Source organism: Myodes glareolus, chromosome 9 (assembly GCF_982192425.1).
Source record: "Myodes glareolus chromosome 9, mMyoGla1.1, whole genome shotgun sequence".
Lineage (NCBI taxonomy): Eukaryota > Metazoa > Chordata > Mammalia > Rodentia > Cricetidae > Myodes > Myodes glareolus.
In genome coordinates this window covers 27293951-27314878 of record NC_142034.1, presented here as the reverse complement: position 1 = coordinate 27314878, position 20928 = coordinate 27293951, and the positions used below count along the sequence as shown (strand labels likewise).

Genomic DNA, 20928 nt, shown 5'->3' with positions numbered 1-20928 from the left:
AACAGGTCTTCTCTAAGAACAGTGTGGCTCTTAATTGCAGAGACATCTCTGTAGCTTGTTTACTTGTGTAAAAAGTTTTAGGTCAGCTAGGAAGATGGCTAGTGGATAAAGGCACTGTATCCCCAAGCCTGATGACCTGAGTTGGATCCCTAGGAACCACATGGTAGAAGGAGAAAACCAACTCCCACAATTCGCCTTATGCCTTCATACAAGAACCCTGGTATTCACTTCACCCCATACACACTAAATAGATAAATATGAAATTTTTGCTAGAAATACCAAAACCCCCAAACTTGTTTAAATTTGAAATTATGTTTTTTCTATTCTCGCTTCAACTATGCTTATAAAAGCTTTATGCAATAATCTTTTTTTTTTTTTTAAAGAATACCACCACCTGAGCCATGTCTCTAGCCCAGTGGTGGAGTTTTGTTTTTTTTTTTAATATTTATTTATTTTTATTATGTATACAATTGTATGCCCGAAGGCCAGGAGAGGGCACCAGACCTCATTACAGATGGTTGTGAGCCACCATGTGGTTGCTGGGAATTGAACTCAGGACCTTTGGAAGAGCAGGCAATGCTCTTAACCGCTGAGCCATCTCTCCAGTCCTTTATGCAATAATCTATGTCTTCCCTCACATTTTGTTTATCTTGTGTATGGGGGCACACATGTGAGTTTTGGGAATATTAACTAATACTAAGATTTTGGTCTTTTTCTTTCTTCTATTAAATTTTTTCCTTTTTATTTATTTTTTTAAAAAGAAAGCAAACTATCTTTTTTTCATTATGCATATCAATCCAAGTTTCTACTCCCTCTCCTCCTCTCATTCCCTCCACATACTCTCCCATCCCACCCCCATCCAATCCTCAGAGAGGGTAAGGCACATTGCTTTAGTGATGTTCCCTCCCTACTATATTTAAGGCTGATCAAGGTATCCATACAAAGAGAATAGGTTCTGAAAAAGCCAGTACATACAGTATGGATAAATCCTGGTGCCACTGCCTGTGACCTTTATGTCTGCCCCAGTCATACAACTGTCAACCACTGTCAGAGGGACTAGTTTGGTCCTATGCTTGTTCCTTCCCAGTCCAGCTGGAGTTGGTGAGCTCCCAGTAGCTCAGGTAGACTGTTTCAGTAGGTGTACCCATCATGGTCTTGACCTCTTTGCTCATATTCTCATTCCTCCCACTCTTCAATTGAACTTTGGGAATTCAGTCCAGTGCTCCGATGCGAGTCTCTGCCTCTGTTTCCATCAGTTGCTGGATGAAGGTTCTATGGTGGTATTTAAGATATTCATCAGTCTGACTACAGGGCAAGTCAAGATCGGGCCCTCTCTCCTCTATTGCTTAGGGTCTTAGCTGGGGTCATCTTCACCAACCCCATATCAGACAAAGGACTGATCTCAAATATATAAAGAACTCAAGAAATTAGACATCAAAATTCTAAATAACCCAATTAAAAAATGGGGTACAAAACTAAACAGAATTCTCAACAGAAGACTCTCAAATGGCCAAAAGATACTTTAGGAAATGTTCAACTGTAGCCCAATGCCTGCTCTATGCGCTACGGTACAGTTCGCGAGTTGGGCAGGGGGTTGGAGATTGAAATACACACACACACACACACACACACACACACACACACACACACACACACAGAGAGAGAGAGAGGGGGGGGGGGGAGAGAGGAGTAACGCCAAGAATTCCCCCTTTATTGTGTTCCAGGGCAGCTTATATAGGGTCTCCTTGACTAATGGCCCTAACTCTCAGCTGCAAATCCTCCAAGAAACACTTCCCTGATATCAGGAACTCTTGAGGGTCTCGAGCTCAGAGAAGCTCTAAAACAAGTTGTTTGCTCAGAGCCCCTGCCAGCAAGGAAAACAAGTTGTTTACTCTGACAGGCAAGGGGTCCATAGTCCCCAACATTCAACATCCTTAGCCATCAGGGAAATGCAAAACAACTTTGAGATACCATCTTACACCTGTCAGAATGTCTAAGATCAAAAACACCAATGATAGCTTATGCTGGAGAGAATGTGGAGTAAGGGGAACACTCATTCATTGCTGGAGGAATGCAAACTTGTGCAACCACTTTGGAAATCAGTATGGTGGTTTCTCAGAAAATTGAGAATTGGCCTACCTTAGGACCCAACAATACCACTCTTGGGCATATACCTAGAAGATGCTCAATCATACTACAAAGGCATTTGTTCAACCATGTTCATAGCAGCATTATTTGTAATAGCCAGAACCTGGAAACAACCTAGATAGCCTTCAAGCGAAGAATGGATAAAGAAAATGTCCCACATTTACACATTAGAGTACTACTCAGCTGTAAAAAACAATGACATCTTGAATTTTGTATGTGAATGGATGGAATTAGAAAACACTATCTTGAGTGAGGTAGCCCAGACCCAAAAAGATGAATGTAGTATGTACTCACTCATAAGTGGATACTAGCTATAAACAAAGGATATTGAGCCTACAGTTCATGATCCTGGAGAAGCTAAATAATGAGAACCCTAAGAAAAACATATATAGATCCACCCGGAAAGTCGAAACAGTCAAGACTGCCTGACAAAATTGTGAGGAATGGGGGTGGGGAGAGAAGGGAGGGTGGAAGGGGAAGAGGAAGGGAGAAGGGTAAAGGTAAAGAGAACTTGAGGGAATGGAATAGTTGAGAAGGAAGAAAAGAGATGAGAGCAAGGAAAGAGTTATAATTGAGGAAGCTATTATAGGGTTTAGCAAGAAACCTGGCTCTAGAGAAATTCCCAGGAATCTACAAGGATGATCCCAGTTAAAAATTCTTTTTGATTATTGTCCAGTAGACAGTGTTAGACATGTGGAAGTTGTTAAAATCTTTACCTTTACCTGGCTTGCTCATTGTGGTCTTGGAAGATTTTGTCCATGCCATTCATTGGAAGTAACACATGATTTTAAGTTATGAAAATGGAGTCATAAAAATAATCCACTTTGAAATGAAACAGCGCCTTTAAAAGCAAATTTGTTTTTTTATTTGAATTTGTGTTACTCCATTTTAGACATCTCCCAAGTGACAGATTTTAAAGTGGAGAGCTTATTCTGATGAGCCCTAGGTGCTGTTTTTGTTGTTGTTTTACTTTTTTGTTTGTTTTGTTTTATTTAAGCAACTGGTAAAGTTTTGCTTCCCAATGGGGGTTCTGTAATTAACAAAAACAGCGTATCACCTACTCGTTTTAGCCTAAGTCTTGTGAACTGATGCTTGTTTCAGACTTGTTTTGTTTTTCTAGATTCTCCCATCCAAGTTAAGGTGGAATTTCTTTTCTTCATATATTGTTATTTGCATGTATTTTGTTTCGTAGCTATTTTTGCCTAAATTAAAAAGCAAAACAGAACTCCAAAAGTGTTTCTAATATCTGGAGTTTTTCAGTCCTACAAGTAGTTGAAGGGATCTCCTTTCCAGGGCAAGCTTCTGAGTTTGGAACATAGATGCAATGCTGCCTTCTCCCAGTGTTATTTTGAGGGTAGAGAAAGATGCCAGTGTGTCAGTACCAGTAACCTTTAAAGTGGAGAGTAGATTTTTGGGTAAAGAAATTACTTCCAGACCCTTAAATTGACAATAAAAATTTTTGTATTTTTATTTTTTGCTATCTGGAAAAGATGTATCTAAAGTGAAAATTGTTCCATAGTTTAACCTTTGAGCTGGCTGCTAGATCTCCTTAGGGACAAGGACAGTTTGTGGTTATTTATAACGTACTGCCTTCTACAGAGGGCAATAAGGCTGTCAACTTCCAGCATACCTTGAAGCTTGGGAATGAGTGGGAACAGTCTGCTATTAACCTATTGCATTTTGAGAAAGACTTGATAGTATATTTTATATACTTTTTTGTTTCTTGCCAGTTTAACTTTGTACGCATGAGCCCTTTCAGTTTGTTTGGTACTAGGGAAGAAGGAACAGTAGCTCTTTAGTTTCAAACATCTGAGTCCTCACATCCCTCTCAGAATCTATACTTGCCTAAGAAATGTCTGTAGCCTGGGGAAATCTTATATACTAAATGCTGTCCTAGTTTCAGAGTTTCCCACATATACAGTAGTTTGAAAAACAATAAGTGTAGAAAAACTTAGTTAAGTGTCTAGACATAGATGTGTCTACCATTGTACATGTTTAGTTATCTTTTTTGTATATGTCAGTTTTAAGGTAATCAGGCTGTGTCAAATAGGAAAATTATAGATTGAATCTAAGTAAATGCTAACTATCTGCCTCAGTTTGATTATTTTATTGGAATTTTATTATGTAGAATTTAACTTGAAATATTGTAGAAATTTAGACTTGTTTCCTGGCAGTTACTGTAATGCTACTTTCTTTATTCATTTCTTTGGTTTTGTTGTGTGTGTGTGTGTGTGTGTGTGTATGCTGAAGTCTTTCTATGTAGTCCTGGCTGTCCACTATATGGACAGGCTGCCCTCAATCTCACAGAGATCCACCTACCTCTGCCTCTTGAGTGCTAGGATTAAAGGTGTGCGCCTGCTAATGGGATGTTCTATAAGAAAAATTGTTCTGGGTAGTGTGTTTCTCTCAGTATTGCCATAAATTCAGGAATTCGTCCATATCCCTGCAGATTCCCTTTTCTCCTTTTTTTCTAAGATTCAAAAAGGAATTCTGACTATACTTTTAATAAATTTTTATGAGTATAATGACGATTTTATTTTTTAATTTTTAAAGGTATGTTTGAGGGACTGGGGGGTTGGATAAAGTGCCTGCCAAGCAAGAGCAAGGACCATAGTTGGATTTCCAGAACCAGGCAGGTGGTAGCCACTTGTAATCCCAGCAGACAGGAATGGGATCTAGGGGCAAGCTGCCTCATTAGTCTAGTCAGAATTGGCAAGCTTCTGGCTTCAATGAGAGACCCTGCCATAGTAAGTAAAAGGGAGAGTGATGGAAGATATTGAACATCAGTTTTTGGCCTTTACACACGCACACATAAGAAGAGCAGGTTCACATGCACCCACTCACTTGTGATGTGTACCATGCATGCATATACATACAAAAAATGTATGCCAGAATTTTTATATCTATATTTACTCAGTAGTTCATGAAGTTTAATTTAGTAAGTAGGACCACTTAGGGAAAATATATCCCAAAGAGTATAGCTACTAACAACAGGATAATGGAACAAATATTTATTGAGTACCTGTTAATGGAGACAGGAAAATGTTAAATTCTAGTGGGGAAGACTAGATAGCTATGGAAATAGAAGCAAATTAACTTTAGTTAGTGACAGGAAATAAAAAAATGAGTAATGTGGTAAAAGAAACAGGTTAAGAAATGAGGACTGCCCCTAGATTAGGTGGTCAGGGAAGAGATCTCTTAGGCTATACTACTTTTTTTTTTAAAGATTTTATTTATTTATTATGTAAGCAGTATTCTGCCTGCATGTTTGCCTGCATGCCAGAAGAGGGCACCAGATCTCATTATAGGTGATTGTCAGCCACCATATGGTTGCTGGGAATTGAATTTAAGGAATTTGCTCTGGAAGAGCAAACAGTGCTTTTAACCTCTGAGCCACCTCTCCAGCCCCCAGGCTATATTACTTTTTATAGGATACCTCTGTGACAGGAGGAAGTCAACTAGAAAAACCTGATGGAGCCAGGTACTGTGCCTCACACCTCTAATCCCAGCACTTGGGAGGGAATGGTAGGAAGATTGCAGTGAGATGAAGGCCAGCCTGTGCTACAAAGTGAGACCCTATCTTAACCCCTGCCCTCATAGGAGAGGAACATGAGGAGAAAAAGCTCTCCAGGCTGAAGAAAAAGTCCATGTGCTCAGTAGTGATTTGTGCCAACAAAATTAAAGACTAAATAAAGCATATTGGTTGAAAAGAAATGTAGGAATTACTATGAGACAGAGAGGCCATGGTGGTCAGGTCAGGACAAAAAGGCAGATTTTACTCAGAACAGCATAAATCGCCAAAGAATTTGTGTCTTGTCTCATTTGGATTAAAAATTTATTATTAAGGGTGTGTGTGTGTGTGTGTGTGTGTGTGTGTGTGTGTGTAGAGTTAGGCCTCAGGTTATTTTGTCTGTTGTTCTCCACCTTATTTTTTTGAGACAGGATCTTTTACTAAACTTGGATCTTACCAACTTGGTAAGTTTAGTTTGCCAGTAGACTCCAGGGGTTTACTTGTCTCTGCTTTCCCATCATTGGGATTATGCATGTGTGCTGCCATATTCAGCTTTTTATGAGGATGTTGGGGATCTGAACTCAGGTCCTGAAGCTTGTTTTAAAAAGCCAGAATGTAGCATAAGTCAAGGAAATCCACTTACACTTCAGGCCCTTCTACTTCAAGAACCAGTATTGTTGCATTATTTCCATTAGTAAAATCTGATCTAATTTAGATCCTCTGGTGCAATTTCAAACTCTGACATTTTCCAGCACCATATTGACAAAGTCATCAAGTCTTGGAAATGTACCGACAATTTATCACTATTCATCAAAGTGTGAATTGTTGATCCTGTACGCTTGTCCACAAGCTCTAGATGTAGGAACTGCAATGGGTTTGTGGTTGCCTTGGCCGCCATTGTCACACTGGAAGGAGTTGCTTCTTTTTATCTCTAGATCCACTTAATATTACAAAGTCTTTATATAGGATTTTTTTTTAATGAAAACAAACAAAAAAGCAGTGGTCCTGTAGGATTGTACAGAGCATGAGCTGGATAGACATACAAGAAAAACCTCAACTTTTTCTTCGCTGATTGAGATCTCCAGTGCTTTTCTTTTTCTGTTTTTTTTTTTTTTCCGAGACAGGGTTTGTCTGTAGCTTTAGAGCCTGTCCTGAAACTTGCTCTGTAGACCAGGCTGACCTCGAACTCAGAGGGATCTTCCTGCCTCTGCCTCCCGAGTGCTGGAATTAAAGGCATGCACCACACCACCTTGATTATTTTTATTTTAAAAAGTGTCTCTACATTTAAAAAAGAAAAAAACCCAGTGTATTTAATATCTCATTAGATTAGGTCAAACTACAAAGGATTTACTTATAACAAATATTAAAATCTCATTCAGATATTGCAACAAAAGATGTCACTGTGAACTGCAATAGCTGTCCCTAAGGTAATGAGAAATTATTACTTCCTGGGCTGAATATGGTTGAACACACTAACAAAAGAAACAGAAACTCCTTTTAGGTCACATTAGCCTTTTGAAAATAATATACCCAAATCTTTTATGTATTTTTGGTGTGTGTGTGTCTGTAAATCAACTGTTTTGGCATCTTATATTTTAGAAGATGTTAACGTCTCTCAGGTTTAAAATAGGTATGACATGGGAGTTTTCTTTAGAAACTGAACAAATCTAAAAGTGAAGAAAGGTAGAGGTAGGCTTTTTAAAGTTCTTAACTTTTCTCTGGTAGAAAACCCTGTTCCTAGTTCATTTGTACTAGGTATTATGTTGTATCACATGGGATTGCCAGGAAGCACTATTTAGTTTCATGGTTTAACTTAATATTTTTATGATCTTATTTATTCCTGTCATTTAAAAACTGATGAATGTAAAGTTAACTCAGCATGTATGAGATAAACTGTGTGCATTGATTTATTTTTTTTAATTCTCTGGATGAATAGATTAGATTAATGATGAAGGAATACTCATGAAAGATTAAACAAAATAGCTGTATAAACTGTCTGATTTATACTTTTCTATACTAGCTTACCTCAGTGAATAACACACATAAACAATTGGCTTTCTTATTAATAGAATCTGTCTACATGTTGAAATAATTCTGGTTATATAAGAAGCCAATTAATTATTGGCTAATTCAAATTAATTAGCCCACTTGATATGTATTTCCAAAATGAAGAAATTTCAGTCAATCTTTCTTTTTTATGAAAGGAAGATAAACTTCATACTGGCCCAAACCCTCATTTTTCCTAGATCTTGGATTTGATGTTATAGGCTAGGAGTTAGACTAGGAGTTTGCTGATGTGGGATTCCGCTCTGTATGCTGTGAATACCATTGATTAATTAAGAAACTGCCATGGCCTGATAGGGTAGAATTTAGGTAGGTGGGGTAAAAACTAAACTGAATGCTGGGGGAAAGGAAGCAGAGTCAGAGAGAAGCCATGGAGCCCTGCCGGTCTCCGGAACTTTAGCCAGTAAGCCACAGCCACGTGTCAATACACAGATTAATAGAAATGGGTTAAATTAATATGTAAGAGTTAGCAATAAGAAGCTTGAGCTAATGGGCCAAGCAGTGATTTAATTAATACAGTTTCTGTGTGATTATTTCAGGGGGCTGGGAGGCTGGGGAATGAACAAGGGATCGAGCAGCCTTCTTCAACCGTTTGCACCTACGTTTTTCAATTTATCCAAAAGAACAAATTACTGATTGTCATTGCATTGCACATCTGATGTACTCAGTGTTGGTTTGAAATCTTGTTTTAGAGATCTGTCTAAAAGAAACAACGAAAACCAGAAAAGTTAACTTAATGTAACTAGATAAGGATTTTAATTGAAGTATGTTTATGGAGTGAATAATACCTTTGTTTCTAGGTACTATGTTAAGCAATAAAGGAGTGGATACAAAGAACAGATGCAAATTATGTTTAAGTACCTTTAAAACCTACTGCAGGCCCAGGGCGCCGGTGGTGCATGCCTTTAATCCCAGCGCTCGGGAGGCAGAGGCAGGTGAATCTATATGAGTTTGAGGCCAGCCTGGTCTACAAGAGCTAGTTCCAGGACAGGCTCCAAAGCTACAAAGAGAAAGCCTGTCTCGAAAAACCAAACCAAACCAAAACAAACCAAAAAAAAAAAAAAACAAAAAAAAAAAAAACTACTGCAGCCGGGCGCGGTGGCGCACGCCTGTAGTCCCAGCTACTCGGGAGGCTGAGACAGGAGGATCACTTGAGTCCAGGAGTTCTGGGCTGTAGTGCGCTATGCCGATCGGGTGTCCGCACTAAGTTCGGCATCAATATGGTGACCTCCCGGGAGCGGGGGACCACCAGGTTGCCTAAGGAGGGGTGAATCGGCCCAGGTCGGAAACGGAGCAGGTCAAAACTCCCGTGCTGATCAGTAGTGGGATCGCGCCTGTGAATAGCCACTGCACTCCAGCCTGGGCAACATAGCGAGACCCCGTCTCTTAAAAAAGGAAAAAAAAAAAAAAAAAGAGAGAGATTAAAAAATAAAAAATAACTACTGCAGACAATCGGATATATACAAGTTTATAACAAAGCAGGAAAAGGTGTTTCAGTTGAAAAGTGAACTGTATAGACTCAGTGCAAAGCATTGTTTTTGCATGACAGCATTTATATGTTTGCCTTTTACCTACATCATACCTTCCACAGTTTAACCTTCTAGTTAGAAGTTGTATGATATTTATTGACTTAAATTCCCTGTCAAAAGATGGTTAGTAATTTCAGGGTCTTGTAGTACTGCTAGAAAGCATCCCATCAAAGATGGCCATTAACTAGTAACACTGCCTGCAGTGTTAGAGTTGAGAGGAATATGCTGAAGAACATCTTTTTCAGTGTAATCCAGGAAGGTCTTTCCTTACAGGTCAGGATTTTACAGAGACAGCAAAAAATAAACAGTGGGATATAAAGGCATCCTCAACCTAGTGTTGTCAGTGCACTAGAGTTTGGTAAGCTGGGGAAATCATTTTCTCCTTAGAGAACTTGGATTGTCATGTCTTAACTTGTTTGAACCTGTGAACAATATATTTTGGCTCTATTTGTCTCTCGCGAACATTCTCAAACTATGACCCTCAAATAGATCTCTTCCTTCCTGAGATTGTTTTTACTGAGCATCTGCGGTGGTTGGCATGAAGTGCTGAAGAGTTCATGCAGCACCAGGTTACTTTGCTGATGAACACTTTGCCCATGGTGCCCACTATAAGTGAAATTAATTAGACTTCTGCCATCCCAGTCAATTTCCCTCCCAGCAGGTTGTCTGGTTAGAGCTTCTCAGAGCTGAGATTGACTCTTCAGTTCTTCTAGGTGCTGGGTTGGGCATTTAAAAAAAAGAAAAAAAAAGATCAAAGAAAGAGTTGGTTGTAAAACAAGTCAAAAGTAAAAAAAGAAAGAAAAAAAGAAAAAAGAAAATAAAGAAAAAAACCACATATTTTCCCAATCTCAATAAAGTAGTCTTTCTTTATGCCTAGTCATAATAGAGTAATAATCAGTAAATAGAAACTAAGAAATTAAATAACAGAATAGCATTAGAAAAAAGATGTTTTTTTCCTAGACTTTTAAAATTTGTAGTTGTTAAAGTAATGGGTATTAAAACTGGGACTAAGCAAGCCTTCTACCACTTAACTCCATCTCCAGCCCTATAAATTATTGTTAGATGAATTTGAAGGTTTAAAAAGAGAACTTCAAAATAAGCTCAGATCCGTATTTTGTGATGACTCAATGTGGAGGATAGCCTCAACACACGCCTCACGAGCCAGGTTTTAAGCTCTTAACTCACGTGTAAAATTCACATCTTCATTGCTGCATTGCCCAAAAGTAGGAAATCTTTAACTTTTTTCTTGGTAGCAATGATAACTGGGATTTGTAAAACTGCCTAAGATATATTAACTTGTTACTAGACAAATAAGCCTGTGAGAGTGGGTCTCATGACTTGCACAAGCCCACGGTGAACGCAGTTGTTTGGAACAGCATGCCATGTGTGTAAGACAACTAACTTCGTCTATGATGGCAGATGATGCTTTAGTTATAAATGCTTCTAGGGCAGTGTTATGACCAATGGAACATTTAGTTACATTTATTCTGGATAAGTACAGATAGATATATCTTATTAATCCTACCAGTGCTATTTAAGCAAATGATTGTGAGTTGAGTTACTATTGAATAATTTTACTATTATTCATTTATACCATCACACAAACCGAAAAAGTACTTGGGAGACAGTTCAGGTGATAAACATGCCATGTAAACATGAAGATCTGAGTTCTGATCCCAGCACCCATAAAAAACTACACACTGTAATAGTGCAAAGAATTATAGCAAAGAGGTAAAGGAAAATAATGAGCTTAAAACTAATGTAGAGTAGAATGTGTGTTTAAATATAAACAAAGCTTGTAGACTAGGAATGTAAACCTGTCATTTTAGGAGATGAGTCAAAGACTTTGTCTTAGATCTTCCAGGTAGCCGGGCAGAAAGGAAAGACAGCACCATACTGGTGAGATAGCTCAGGAGGTAAAGTGCGTAGTCTGCGAGCCTGACTACCTGAGTTCAATCCCTGCAATCCATGTAAAGGGAAGAAGAGTAAACTGACTCTAAAGAGTTGTCCTCTAACTTACACATGCATACGATGGCTTGTGCTCACACACACACACACACATACCCACGCACATATGTAATAAACACACATACTATCATTATCATTTTAAAAATTATTTAAGTCAGACTGTTCAAAGAATAGTAGATACTCAAGCACCTGTTATCTCTAACTGAGATTTGTATTGTTTTATTTACTTCCTAGCACCCTTATTTTAAAGCAGATATCAGAGGGCCTGGAGAGATGGTTCAGTGCTTAGTAGCACTGGCTGCTCTTCCAGAGGACCCGGGTTCAATTACCAGCACCTACATAGCAATTCATAACTGTTGTAATTCCAGTTCAAGGGATCTGATGTTCTTCCTCTTCAGGCCTTGGGCACCAGGCACATGTGTGTGCACATGTGTATATACAAACAAAACGCCTACTTACATACAATAAAAATAAATCTTTAAGAACAAAAACATAAGAGACAAAGTGTCTTCTTTTCAAATTTCATTTCCCCATGAAACTGGTAACAAATTGCTATGTTTCTCTTATTCTTATTTTGCTTCTACAGTATGCTTTTATCTATACCAATACTTATATTTGTAGAAATAATGAACTACACTTATCTTTCAAAAACTTGTTCTTTTCATTGGCACTGTGTTTGGAGACCACAGTCTTACAGAATCTAGTTATTATTTTAAACACTAAAACTCATTTTTCATTATGGAAATAACCCAGTTTACTTACCTGTTATTACTAAAGGGCTTTTAATTTGTTTCTAGTTTTTCACTGTTACAGTGTCACACTGACACTGTAGCCCATGTCTTGTGCATTAGTGCTTCTCTAGGGCAGTAGTTCTCACCATGGTCCCAGAACTAGCTCAGCAGGATCACCTGGGACCTTGCTAGAAGTGCACTCTTGGGCCCATCTCAAGCTGTTGAATCAGAAGCCTAGGGGGTAAGACCAACATTCTTCTAAAGAGGTAATTCTGTGACTTCCAAACTTGGCAAGCCCCGCTGTAGTGCACATTCTATTCAAAGCGGGAGTACTAAGTTCTGTGGTTTTAAACTTTGTTAGATATGACCATTCCTACATTCACAGTATATGTCTCGTTTTAGTGTCTCACCAACAGTGGAACGGAGTTTCTTTATCTACCCTGTATATCTCTGCAACTTTGCATCTTTTGACTTTTAATTGTTTTTTGTTGTTGTTGTTTTGTTTTGTTTTGGTTTGGTTTGGTTTTTGAGAGACAGGTTCTCAGTTCTGGCTGGCCTAGAACTCTCTATGTAGACCAAGCTAGTCTTGAACTCACAGAGATCTGCTTCTGAATTTCAAGTGCTGGGATATAGGCATGTCCTAACACTCCTGGCCTTACATTTTAAATAATTTTATTATATTTATGTTATTTATTTTGTGGGGATATCATGCATGTACCATGGCACGCATGTAGTACAAGGATAATTTATAGGACTTAGTTATTTCCTTCTACCTTGTGAATTCTAGGACTTAAACTCAGGTCAATAGACTTGATGGCAAGCACCTTTATCTGCTGAGCCATCACACTGGTCCATGACCTAATTTATAAAAATAGTTTTGAGTTGGATTTATTAGTGGTACATCCCATCAAGATGTATAGCAGCTGTTTGAAAGGGGCCTGGGGCTATAGAAGAGGTGTAAGTTTAAGAGACTTGAGAATGTTTGTGTACTGGCAGAAATTTGATACTGTTGAAATGATTGGTTGCCATAAGAATGTAAATTGGGAAAATGATTGAAAATTAAGCCATGGGGGATAACAGTAAAAGAAAAAAAACCCAATAAAAGAAATTGAAGAAGGCCAGATATAGTGGCACATACCTTTAATACCAGTACCCAGGAGGCAGCGGGCAGATGGATCTCTTAAGTTTCAAGTAGTCTGATCTACAAAGTGAGTTCCAGGCTAGCCAGAGCTACATAATAGATTCTGTTGGGGGTGGGGGGTGGGGATTGAGGTTGGGGAGTGATTAGCAGAAAAAGCAAGAAAAAAAATCTAGAAAGTCAGGTGAAAATTTAACGTGATGTTGTAGAGAAAGGAGCACATCTAAGGGAGGTGTAAAAATGTTGCCCTTTAAGAGAGCAGCTGGCAGAGAAGATGAACAGAAGGCTGTTCTTAAGTTTGCAGTGAAGCACAGGCAATCAGGAAAATTGGAGGGTAAGGTACCAAGGTCATTTTCCACTGGAGCAGAGCATTTGTGTCCTAAGGAAAGGTTTTGGTGGCAAGGAGGTATCTAGTGCTAGCCATGTTGACTTTGTCAAACAGCTTTTCAGAGATGTGCTTTAATGCACCCTTTGATCACGTGTGTCTGTTTCTTTTGTTGTTTTGTTTCGCTGTACAGTACATGTTGGCTTGAAATTGACTGTGTAGACGAGGTTGGCCTCCAATTCAAGAGCTACACCAGCTTCTGTTTCTAGTGTTGGGATGAAAGTTGTATATGACATCCTTCCCAGCAGTTTTTAAAGATAATGTTGAGCATTGTGCAGAAGAGTAATGGAGTTTTATTTTTTTATTTAGTTCATTCATTTATTTGAGACAGGGTCTCATGTAGCCCTGGCTGGCCTGAAACTTGATGTACAGTTTCTAATTCACAGAGATCTACCTGCTTCTGCCTCCTGAGTGCTGATATTAAAGATGTAAGCCACCGTCCTTGAATAATAATGTAATTTTGCCTAGGAGACTACATGGTCTTCTCTGAAGTTAATATTTAAATCAGGATAGAACATTTCAGACAGACCACGAAGTTTCCAGATTCTTAGAAGATCAAACAAATAATAGGATACTAAGGAAGAGGGAAAGGACTGGGGAGACTGGGAGGAGTAGAGAGAGATGAAACTGAGGTCAGGATGTATTATATGAGAAAAGAATAATAAAAATTCAGATTAACATTAAAAAATCAGTTAAAAAAGAGGCTAATAAATCTTAATTCTTGGATCTTACCAGGGTGAAGAAAAACCAGAAATCTCTGCTCCCTGACTTTGAAAACCCAGTTTAACCTTCAAACTGGCGATGTCAAGGGTTCCAAGTCCTCCACCTCCGGCAGAAATGTCGAGTGGTCCCGTGGCTGAGAGCTGGTGCTATACACAGGTAAGTTCAAGTTTTCACTAGTGGACAAAAGCAACATAATCATTTTTCAACTTTGGGTTTCCTAGTTTCTCAGGGGCCAAAAAGCACAAGATGAGGTCCTTATTAGCCTTGCATTTCTTATTTTCTTTACATAGAGTCTAAATCCCCAAGGCTAATGCTTTTCTATGGTGAATCAAGGGGGAATCTTTAGCTAGATTTTTTTTTTTTTTTTTTTTTTTTGGTTTTGGTTTTGCAACAGGGTTTCTCTGTATAACAGCTCTGGCTGTCCTGGAACTTGATTTGTAGACCAGGCTGGCCTTGAACTCACAGAGAAAATTTTGTCTAGATTCTTTACACCCTCCTTGATAGGTATGTGTTCTAAAGCTCAGAGCAGTGTTTGAGATTCACAGTCCCCGGAATGGCATCAGCATGTCAATTACGGACTCTTTTTGGACCACAAAGCTTCAGACTTTACCTACCCTGTCTTTGTATTGTTGTTATTGTTGCTGTTCTTTCCTTGACTGTGTTTTTCTCATTTCCAACCAGTGTTTTCAAAAGTTGAAAGTGTTATAAAAGCAGGTCAGAGATTTCTCTCATGTAGACAAGGGACTGCTTGAACTGCAGTCTTCTGTGGGGATAAGGGAGGGGTGCTTGTCTGATCTTCAACCTGTTTTTTCCAGGTTCCTCACATCTTATTTAATTCCTTCCTAATTTTCTGTCAACAGATCAAGGTAGTGAAATTCTCCTACATGTGGACCATCAATAACTTTAGTTTTTGCCGGGAGGAAATGGGTGAAGTCATAAAAAGTTCAACTTTTTCATCAGGAGCCAATGATAAACTGAAATGGTGAGGAAGAACCCCCTCTAGTTGTAAACTTGTTCCATAAGTTGCCTGGTTTGCTTGGTTTGAATAGGATATGGGCAGAATGTAAGTTCTTAAAGACACAGATTTTACTTTTGTTGTCCCATTGCCTATAATAGTGTCAGACACAGTAGGTACTCAACTACAAGTGTTTGAAATAATTTGATGAGTTTATTACAATTTAGCAAACTCAAGTTGTATAGGGTAAATGAGTAAAGAGTGCCAGTGTTACCAGAAGACCCGAATTTGATCCCTGGGGCCCACATGGTGGAAGGAAAAGAACTGATTTCTGCAAGTTGTCCTCTGACTTTCACACTAGAACCACGACACTCATGGGCCCACGGATACAGACACACATAAGAAATTAGGGACTGGAGAGATGGCCCAGCAGTTAAGAGCACTGGCTGTTCTTCCAGAGGTCCTGAGTGCAATTCCCAGCAACTACATGGTTGCTCACAACCATCTGTAATGAGATCTGATGCCCTCTTCTGGCGTGCAGACATACATGCGGGCAGAATACTATATATAATAAATTTTAAAAAAAGAAATTAATAAGTGTAATTTAAAATTGTTAAAGGTTTGTAGAAGGTTGGTGGTGTAGCTAAGTGACAGAGTGCTCAGCTAGCATGTGGAGGTTCTAGGATTAGTTCTTGGCACTTCAGTAAGTATATGAAGGACTAGTAGTCACCCAGCTCAGCTAACTAGAGCTTTGTTTGGAGAAGGGCCAACTATCACCAGATTTTCTGTTTTTTTTAGAAAGCAGCAAGTCTAGTTTTTGTGGGGTTTTTTTGTTTGTTGGTTTGGAGATGCGATCTCACTAAGAAGTGTTAGCTGGCCTGGAACTCAGCGTGAAGACCAGGCTGACCTTAAACTCAAAACAAAGATTCACCTGCCTCTGCTTCTTGAGTGTTGAGATTAAAGGTATGTGTCATCACATGCAGCAACAAATCTAAAGTTTTTAACATAAAATCTTGACTTGACTTTTAAATTACCTGCACATACATGAAGACTTAGATTCCATCCCCAGAACTCATAAACTGGACATGGTGGTAGATCCCTGAAATCCCACTGCTCAGAGGTAGAGACGTTCTCTACCTCTCATAAAAGTTCAAGATTAGGCTGGGTATGCCGACACACACCGTTCATCCCCGCACTCAGGAGGCAGAGGCAGATGAATCTCTGAATTCCAGGCCATCCTAGTCTGCATAGCAAGTTTCAGGCTAGCCAGGATTACATGCTGAGACTTTCTCAAAAAAGGAACAGGGCAGTGGTTCAAGGTCATCCTTATTTGGCTTTGTAACTGGCAGGGTGGAGATAAATTTTATCCAGGAGGCACATTGTTACATGGCAGACTTCATTTCCTCTACTCACGTTCCATGCTATACATGTCTTAAGTGTAGCTTCCCTGTGCGTAAAGTAACAATGGGTATATCTACCACGTGCCAACAAGTCTTTGAGCTTTTTCTGAATTTACTGTATAGTCAATAGTATGTTGTTCATGTTCTGAATGGATTAAGTTTGGGGTTCCTGAACTAAATAGTGTCTATTGCAAGGTGACTATCATCTGGGAGTGAGGATGAGTGCCATCTTGAGAAATAGGAGCAAGTAGTTAAGGACACAACCAACCATATGTCCCCAGCAAAAATCAGAACATTTTTGTTTCTGAACTTCCACTTTGGGCTGGAGAGATGGCTCAGAGGTTAGGAGCACTGACTTTCCTTCCAGAGGTCCTGAGTTAAATTCCCAGAAACCACATGGTGGCTCACAACCATCTGTAATGAGATCTGGTGCCCTGTTCTGGAGTGTAGGCACACATGCAGCCAGAACATTGTATACATATAAATAAATAAATCTTTAAAAAAAATAAAAAATAAAAAAAGAACTTCCACTTTGATCTCTGATAACCCACTGAAGAGTTTATTAATTTAATATTTACTTACTTTGTACATTAAACTGTAGACTAACTATTGAGTGAAATGTTTATCCTAGGCATTATATTTAACCTCTCTAGCATACTGTATAGTGGTATATTTGGCATCTGTACTCCCTAGAGAGGCACTGGATTAGACCACCTGTTTGAGAAAGGTGACATAACCCTGGCAAGGCCTGAAGATACATGTGGCTTGTGTATGCTGTGTGGTAGAGCAATGTCTGAACTCCATACATTTCAGCTAATGACATTTACAATTTAACTCAGTTGAACCTATTAAGTTTTGTCTAGATTCTGTTTTGAATCATCCTTAACAGATTGGCATCTCAAACTCTTATTTAGAAGCCAAGCTTAGAATATTCCCCTATCAAATAAGCATTTACTTTTATCTGTGCTTCTTCCACAATACCTCTGTTATTTTAACTCTTAAAATATAATTGCTGAAGGCTAGAGAAATGGTTCAGCAAGTAAGAATACTTGCTGCTCTTACAGAGGATCTGAGTTTAGTTCCTAGCATACACATTGGATGGCTCACAACCACCCGACTCCAGCTCCAAAGGGATCCCATGTCCCATGTCTTTGACCTCCACAGGCATGTCTCACACACACTCACACTCATGATAAAATATCTATAAAAAGAGTATGTATCATCCAGACATGGTGACACATACCTTTAATTCCAAAAGCAAAAGCAGGTGGATCTCAGAGTTCAAGGCCAGCCTGGCCAATAGAGCGAGTTCCAGGACAGCCAAGGCTGTTAAACAGAGAAACCCTGTTTAGAAAAGCAAACAAATATAAAAGAGTATGTACTGTGTGCATACTTCTCCAGAATACATTTTTCTCTCACAGGGTTACTAAATGGCTCTCAACTTTTTAAAAAAGTATTTCCCCATGAGAAACTGAGGACTATCTTTTCTGGGATTAAAGACTGAAAAAACAGAGTAGTCTGAGAAACTTTTTAAATGTTTTAGGCTGAGATAGGTGAATGATTTGACGATTATAAAGGAAATGGCAGAGATGTAAGAGATGTGAATGCTTTTTTATTTTTGTCTAATTTTTAAAAGCTGATCCAAATTGGTGTAAAAAATATTGTTTTCAAGTTTCTGTTGACTCCGTCTCCTGGTAAGGGACTTAGACTCTAAAAAACAAAACCTGAACAACAACAGCAACAGAATCACTTCTTCCCCTCTCTGGATTCTGATGTCTCCTGCTAGACTTCAGGAGCCATAAGGCTTTTAATCCACATTTGTTTCTGTGTTGGGCAGGTGTTTGCGAGTAAACCCAAAAGGGTTAGATGAAGAAAGCAAAGATTACCTGTCACTTTACCTGTTATTGGTTAGCTGTCCAAAGAGTGAAGTTCGGGCAAAGTTCAAGTTCTCCATCCTGAATGCCAAGGGAGAAGAAACCAAAGCTATGGGTAAATGTTTCTCTACTTTCACATCCAGTAACTTCATACATTGATAAGTTGTGAATTTGAGCTGGTCTTTGAGTACTTCTAAATATGACTCTCTTTTTCATTCCAGAGAGTCAGCGAGCTTATAGGTTCGTGCAAGGCAAAGACTGGGGATTCAAAAAATTCATTCGTAGAGACTTTCTCTTGGACGAGGCCAATGGGCTTCTCCCTGATGACAAGCTCACCCTCTTCTGTGAGGTGAGTCCTTTTGCCCTGCTTTGAGACTGGCAATTCCCTGACCTGATGTGTATTGGTAGACTTAATTGTATTGTGTCAAGGATGTGAAATGAGAAAAATCCCCAAGGGGAGTGGTTCTGTACAAATGTTATTTATGTGACTGATTGAACTGCCTTATGATTTCAAGGTTGTTGGGCACCTGGGCTCTCTACTTGTTACTGTTCATAAGAACGAAGATTGTATCTGTCAGCTTTGAGTTGCTTGAGTCAGGATCTTCTTTCTTTCTTTCTTTCTTTCTTTCTTTCTTTCTTTCTTTCTTTCTTTCTTTCTTTCCTTTTTATTTTTTCTTTTCTTTTTGTGTGTGTGTGAGGGGGGCAGTTCAAATAGTATTTAGAAAAGCTAACACTTCAGGCTGAGCAGTGGCTAGCAACTGCAACTAAATTTGTGTTTCTGTTGCTTAAACTCTCTGGTTGCTTCTTGGGTGGCAAGTGTTTGGCTGGGTTGTTCTCCTTTTCTACTCTTTGGACTATGTGACTACTTGGAGGAGCTGAGTGTTAATGATTTGTCTTGCTGGGATCATTATGAAGTAGGAAAGGGAGGGGCTACTTTTTCTAGGATGAAAACTGGAAACTGGTAGCTTAGAAGGGGAGAGTCAGATGTCATCATATTGAAGGGTCAGTGTCTCTCACCAGTGGCCTAAGAGCCTTTGGAGAAGCTTAGAAAAATTTCTTGACCCAAGATCCAATTGAAAAGGGCTTATTAAAATGGGTACAGTATATTGTAATGAGACATTTCCTGCCATTTTCCATACATGGAGAAATGCAAGAAACTTGGGGTAAATAAATAAAAATTCTATCGATTAAACTGGAGTATTAATGTCCCTGTATATCTCATAGTCAGGGAACTACTTCCTGAGAGTGAAGCAAATGGTTTTGTACTTTCATGAGGCAGAGTTCAGGCAAGTGTCGCAATTGCCAGCTAGCTCATCAAGTAATAGGCTTGTATTGTGTGTTAATGACCGTTTCAAAGGCATATCACACTGTGTAGTCCAGGAACTTGTCCCTTAGGACTCTTGCCCTTTAGTGAAACATGGCCAGTAGTAGCAGGCTTGTGGATTATAACAAATAATTGCTAATGATTAGAAAACTTTGTATACTGAAAAGGTAAAATTTAGTTTGTATAATAGCCATTCCCTCTCCATTTTAATTCTAGAGTAACTGAAAGAAATTGTAGAGTATCAGCATCTGAATAAATAAGTAAAGAGTGGCAGTTTATGTTTAATGAATTTGAAATGTGAATTTCATGTAAGTCTTGCTAGTTGCAGGTCACACTTGTTTGCCTGAGTAGAACAATAAGAATTAACTATGGCTTTGTTTGAGGTTAGATGTTGTATAAACAGCATCGGTTTTAGTCTTTGCCTGTTGTCTGTCCTAGAAATTTGTGGGGTTTTTTGTTTGTTTGTTTGTTTTACCGCTTTGGTTTTTTAAAAGCAGCTCTGTCTAGCCCAGGCTGGCCTCAAGATCACTCCTATCATTATGCTTAACCTCCTGAGTGCTGAAGATTTGTATTTAAAAAACAAAACAAAAAAACAAACAAACAAACAAAAAACCCCTTAAGATAGTTGAAAATTCTAATTTTATTGAAAATGAAAGCCAGTCTTGAAGCTTCTCTCTGAAGAGAATCTTCTCTAAATATTACCGCTGGCATTTTAGGCAGTACCGTGACTTGTATTGTAGCATTTTCAAGTCTACAGTGGGTCCATCCTTTCCTGGTGTCCCCATACTATTCCAGCTGCTCTGACCCCTGGATTGTGATCTGTGATTTGGAAACTGTTTGGCCTGCCCTCACTTGGTTACTCTTATCCTATGGTTAGGGCTGAGGCTGAGTTCCAGCATTCTTTTTTCACTTCCCCATATGAAATTCTCTTAGGAGAAATCCTGTGGTTAAGTTTAGATTTGCCTTACTGACTTAGAAGGGAAGTGCGATGACACGTTGGAAATGAGGAGATGTTGAACGGGGAAACGTCTGCTGGGTTCTGCTGATGCCGTGGTTTCTCGCCATAGAACCAGGTGTGCCATCTGTTCCTCTCACACTTCCCAGTTGGCCACAGGTGCTGAGTGTTGCTTCTCGTACTTGGTCTTGTGCCTAGTGAGACTCGTTCCTGTTCCAAGGCT

At 39.0% G+C, this 20928-nt stretch overlaps 1 protein-coding gene, 1 non-coding gene and 1 pseudogene across 3 annotated transcripts in view; 2 read left to right on the top strand and 1 right to left on the bottom strand.

Annotated features, from left to right (window-relative positions):
• Positions 1-20928, top strand: part of Spop (speckle type BTB/POZ protein) — an 82129-nt gene that overhangs the window by 45380 nt on the left and 15821 nt on the right. For both annotated transcript variants that reach the window (XM_048446972.3, XM_048446973.3), the window contains 4 exons: positions 14210-14353; positions 15058-15179; positions 18390-18541; positions 18648-18775. In XM_048446972.3, coding sequence (XP_048302929.1) covers positions 14276-14353; positions 15058-15179; positions 18390-18541; positions 18648-18775 — 480 coding nt within the window. In that variant the 5' untranslated portion in view covers positions 14210-14275. The remainder of the gene's footprint in view (positions 1-14209; positions 14354-15057; positions 15180-18389; positions 18542-18647; positions 18776-20928) is intronic.
• LOC125408569 (U6 snRNA-associated Sm-like protein LSm5 pseudogene) lies at positions 6299-6557 on the bottom strand (annotated as a pseudogene).
• On the top strand, positions 8812-9111 carry LOC148120806 (signal recognition particle RNA). The gene has a single exon (XR_015738959.1).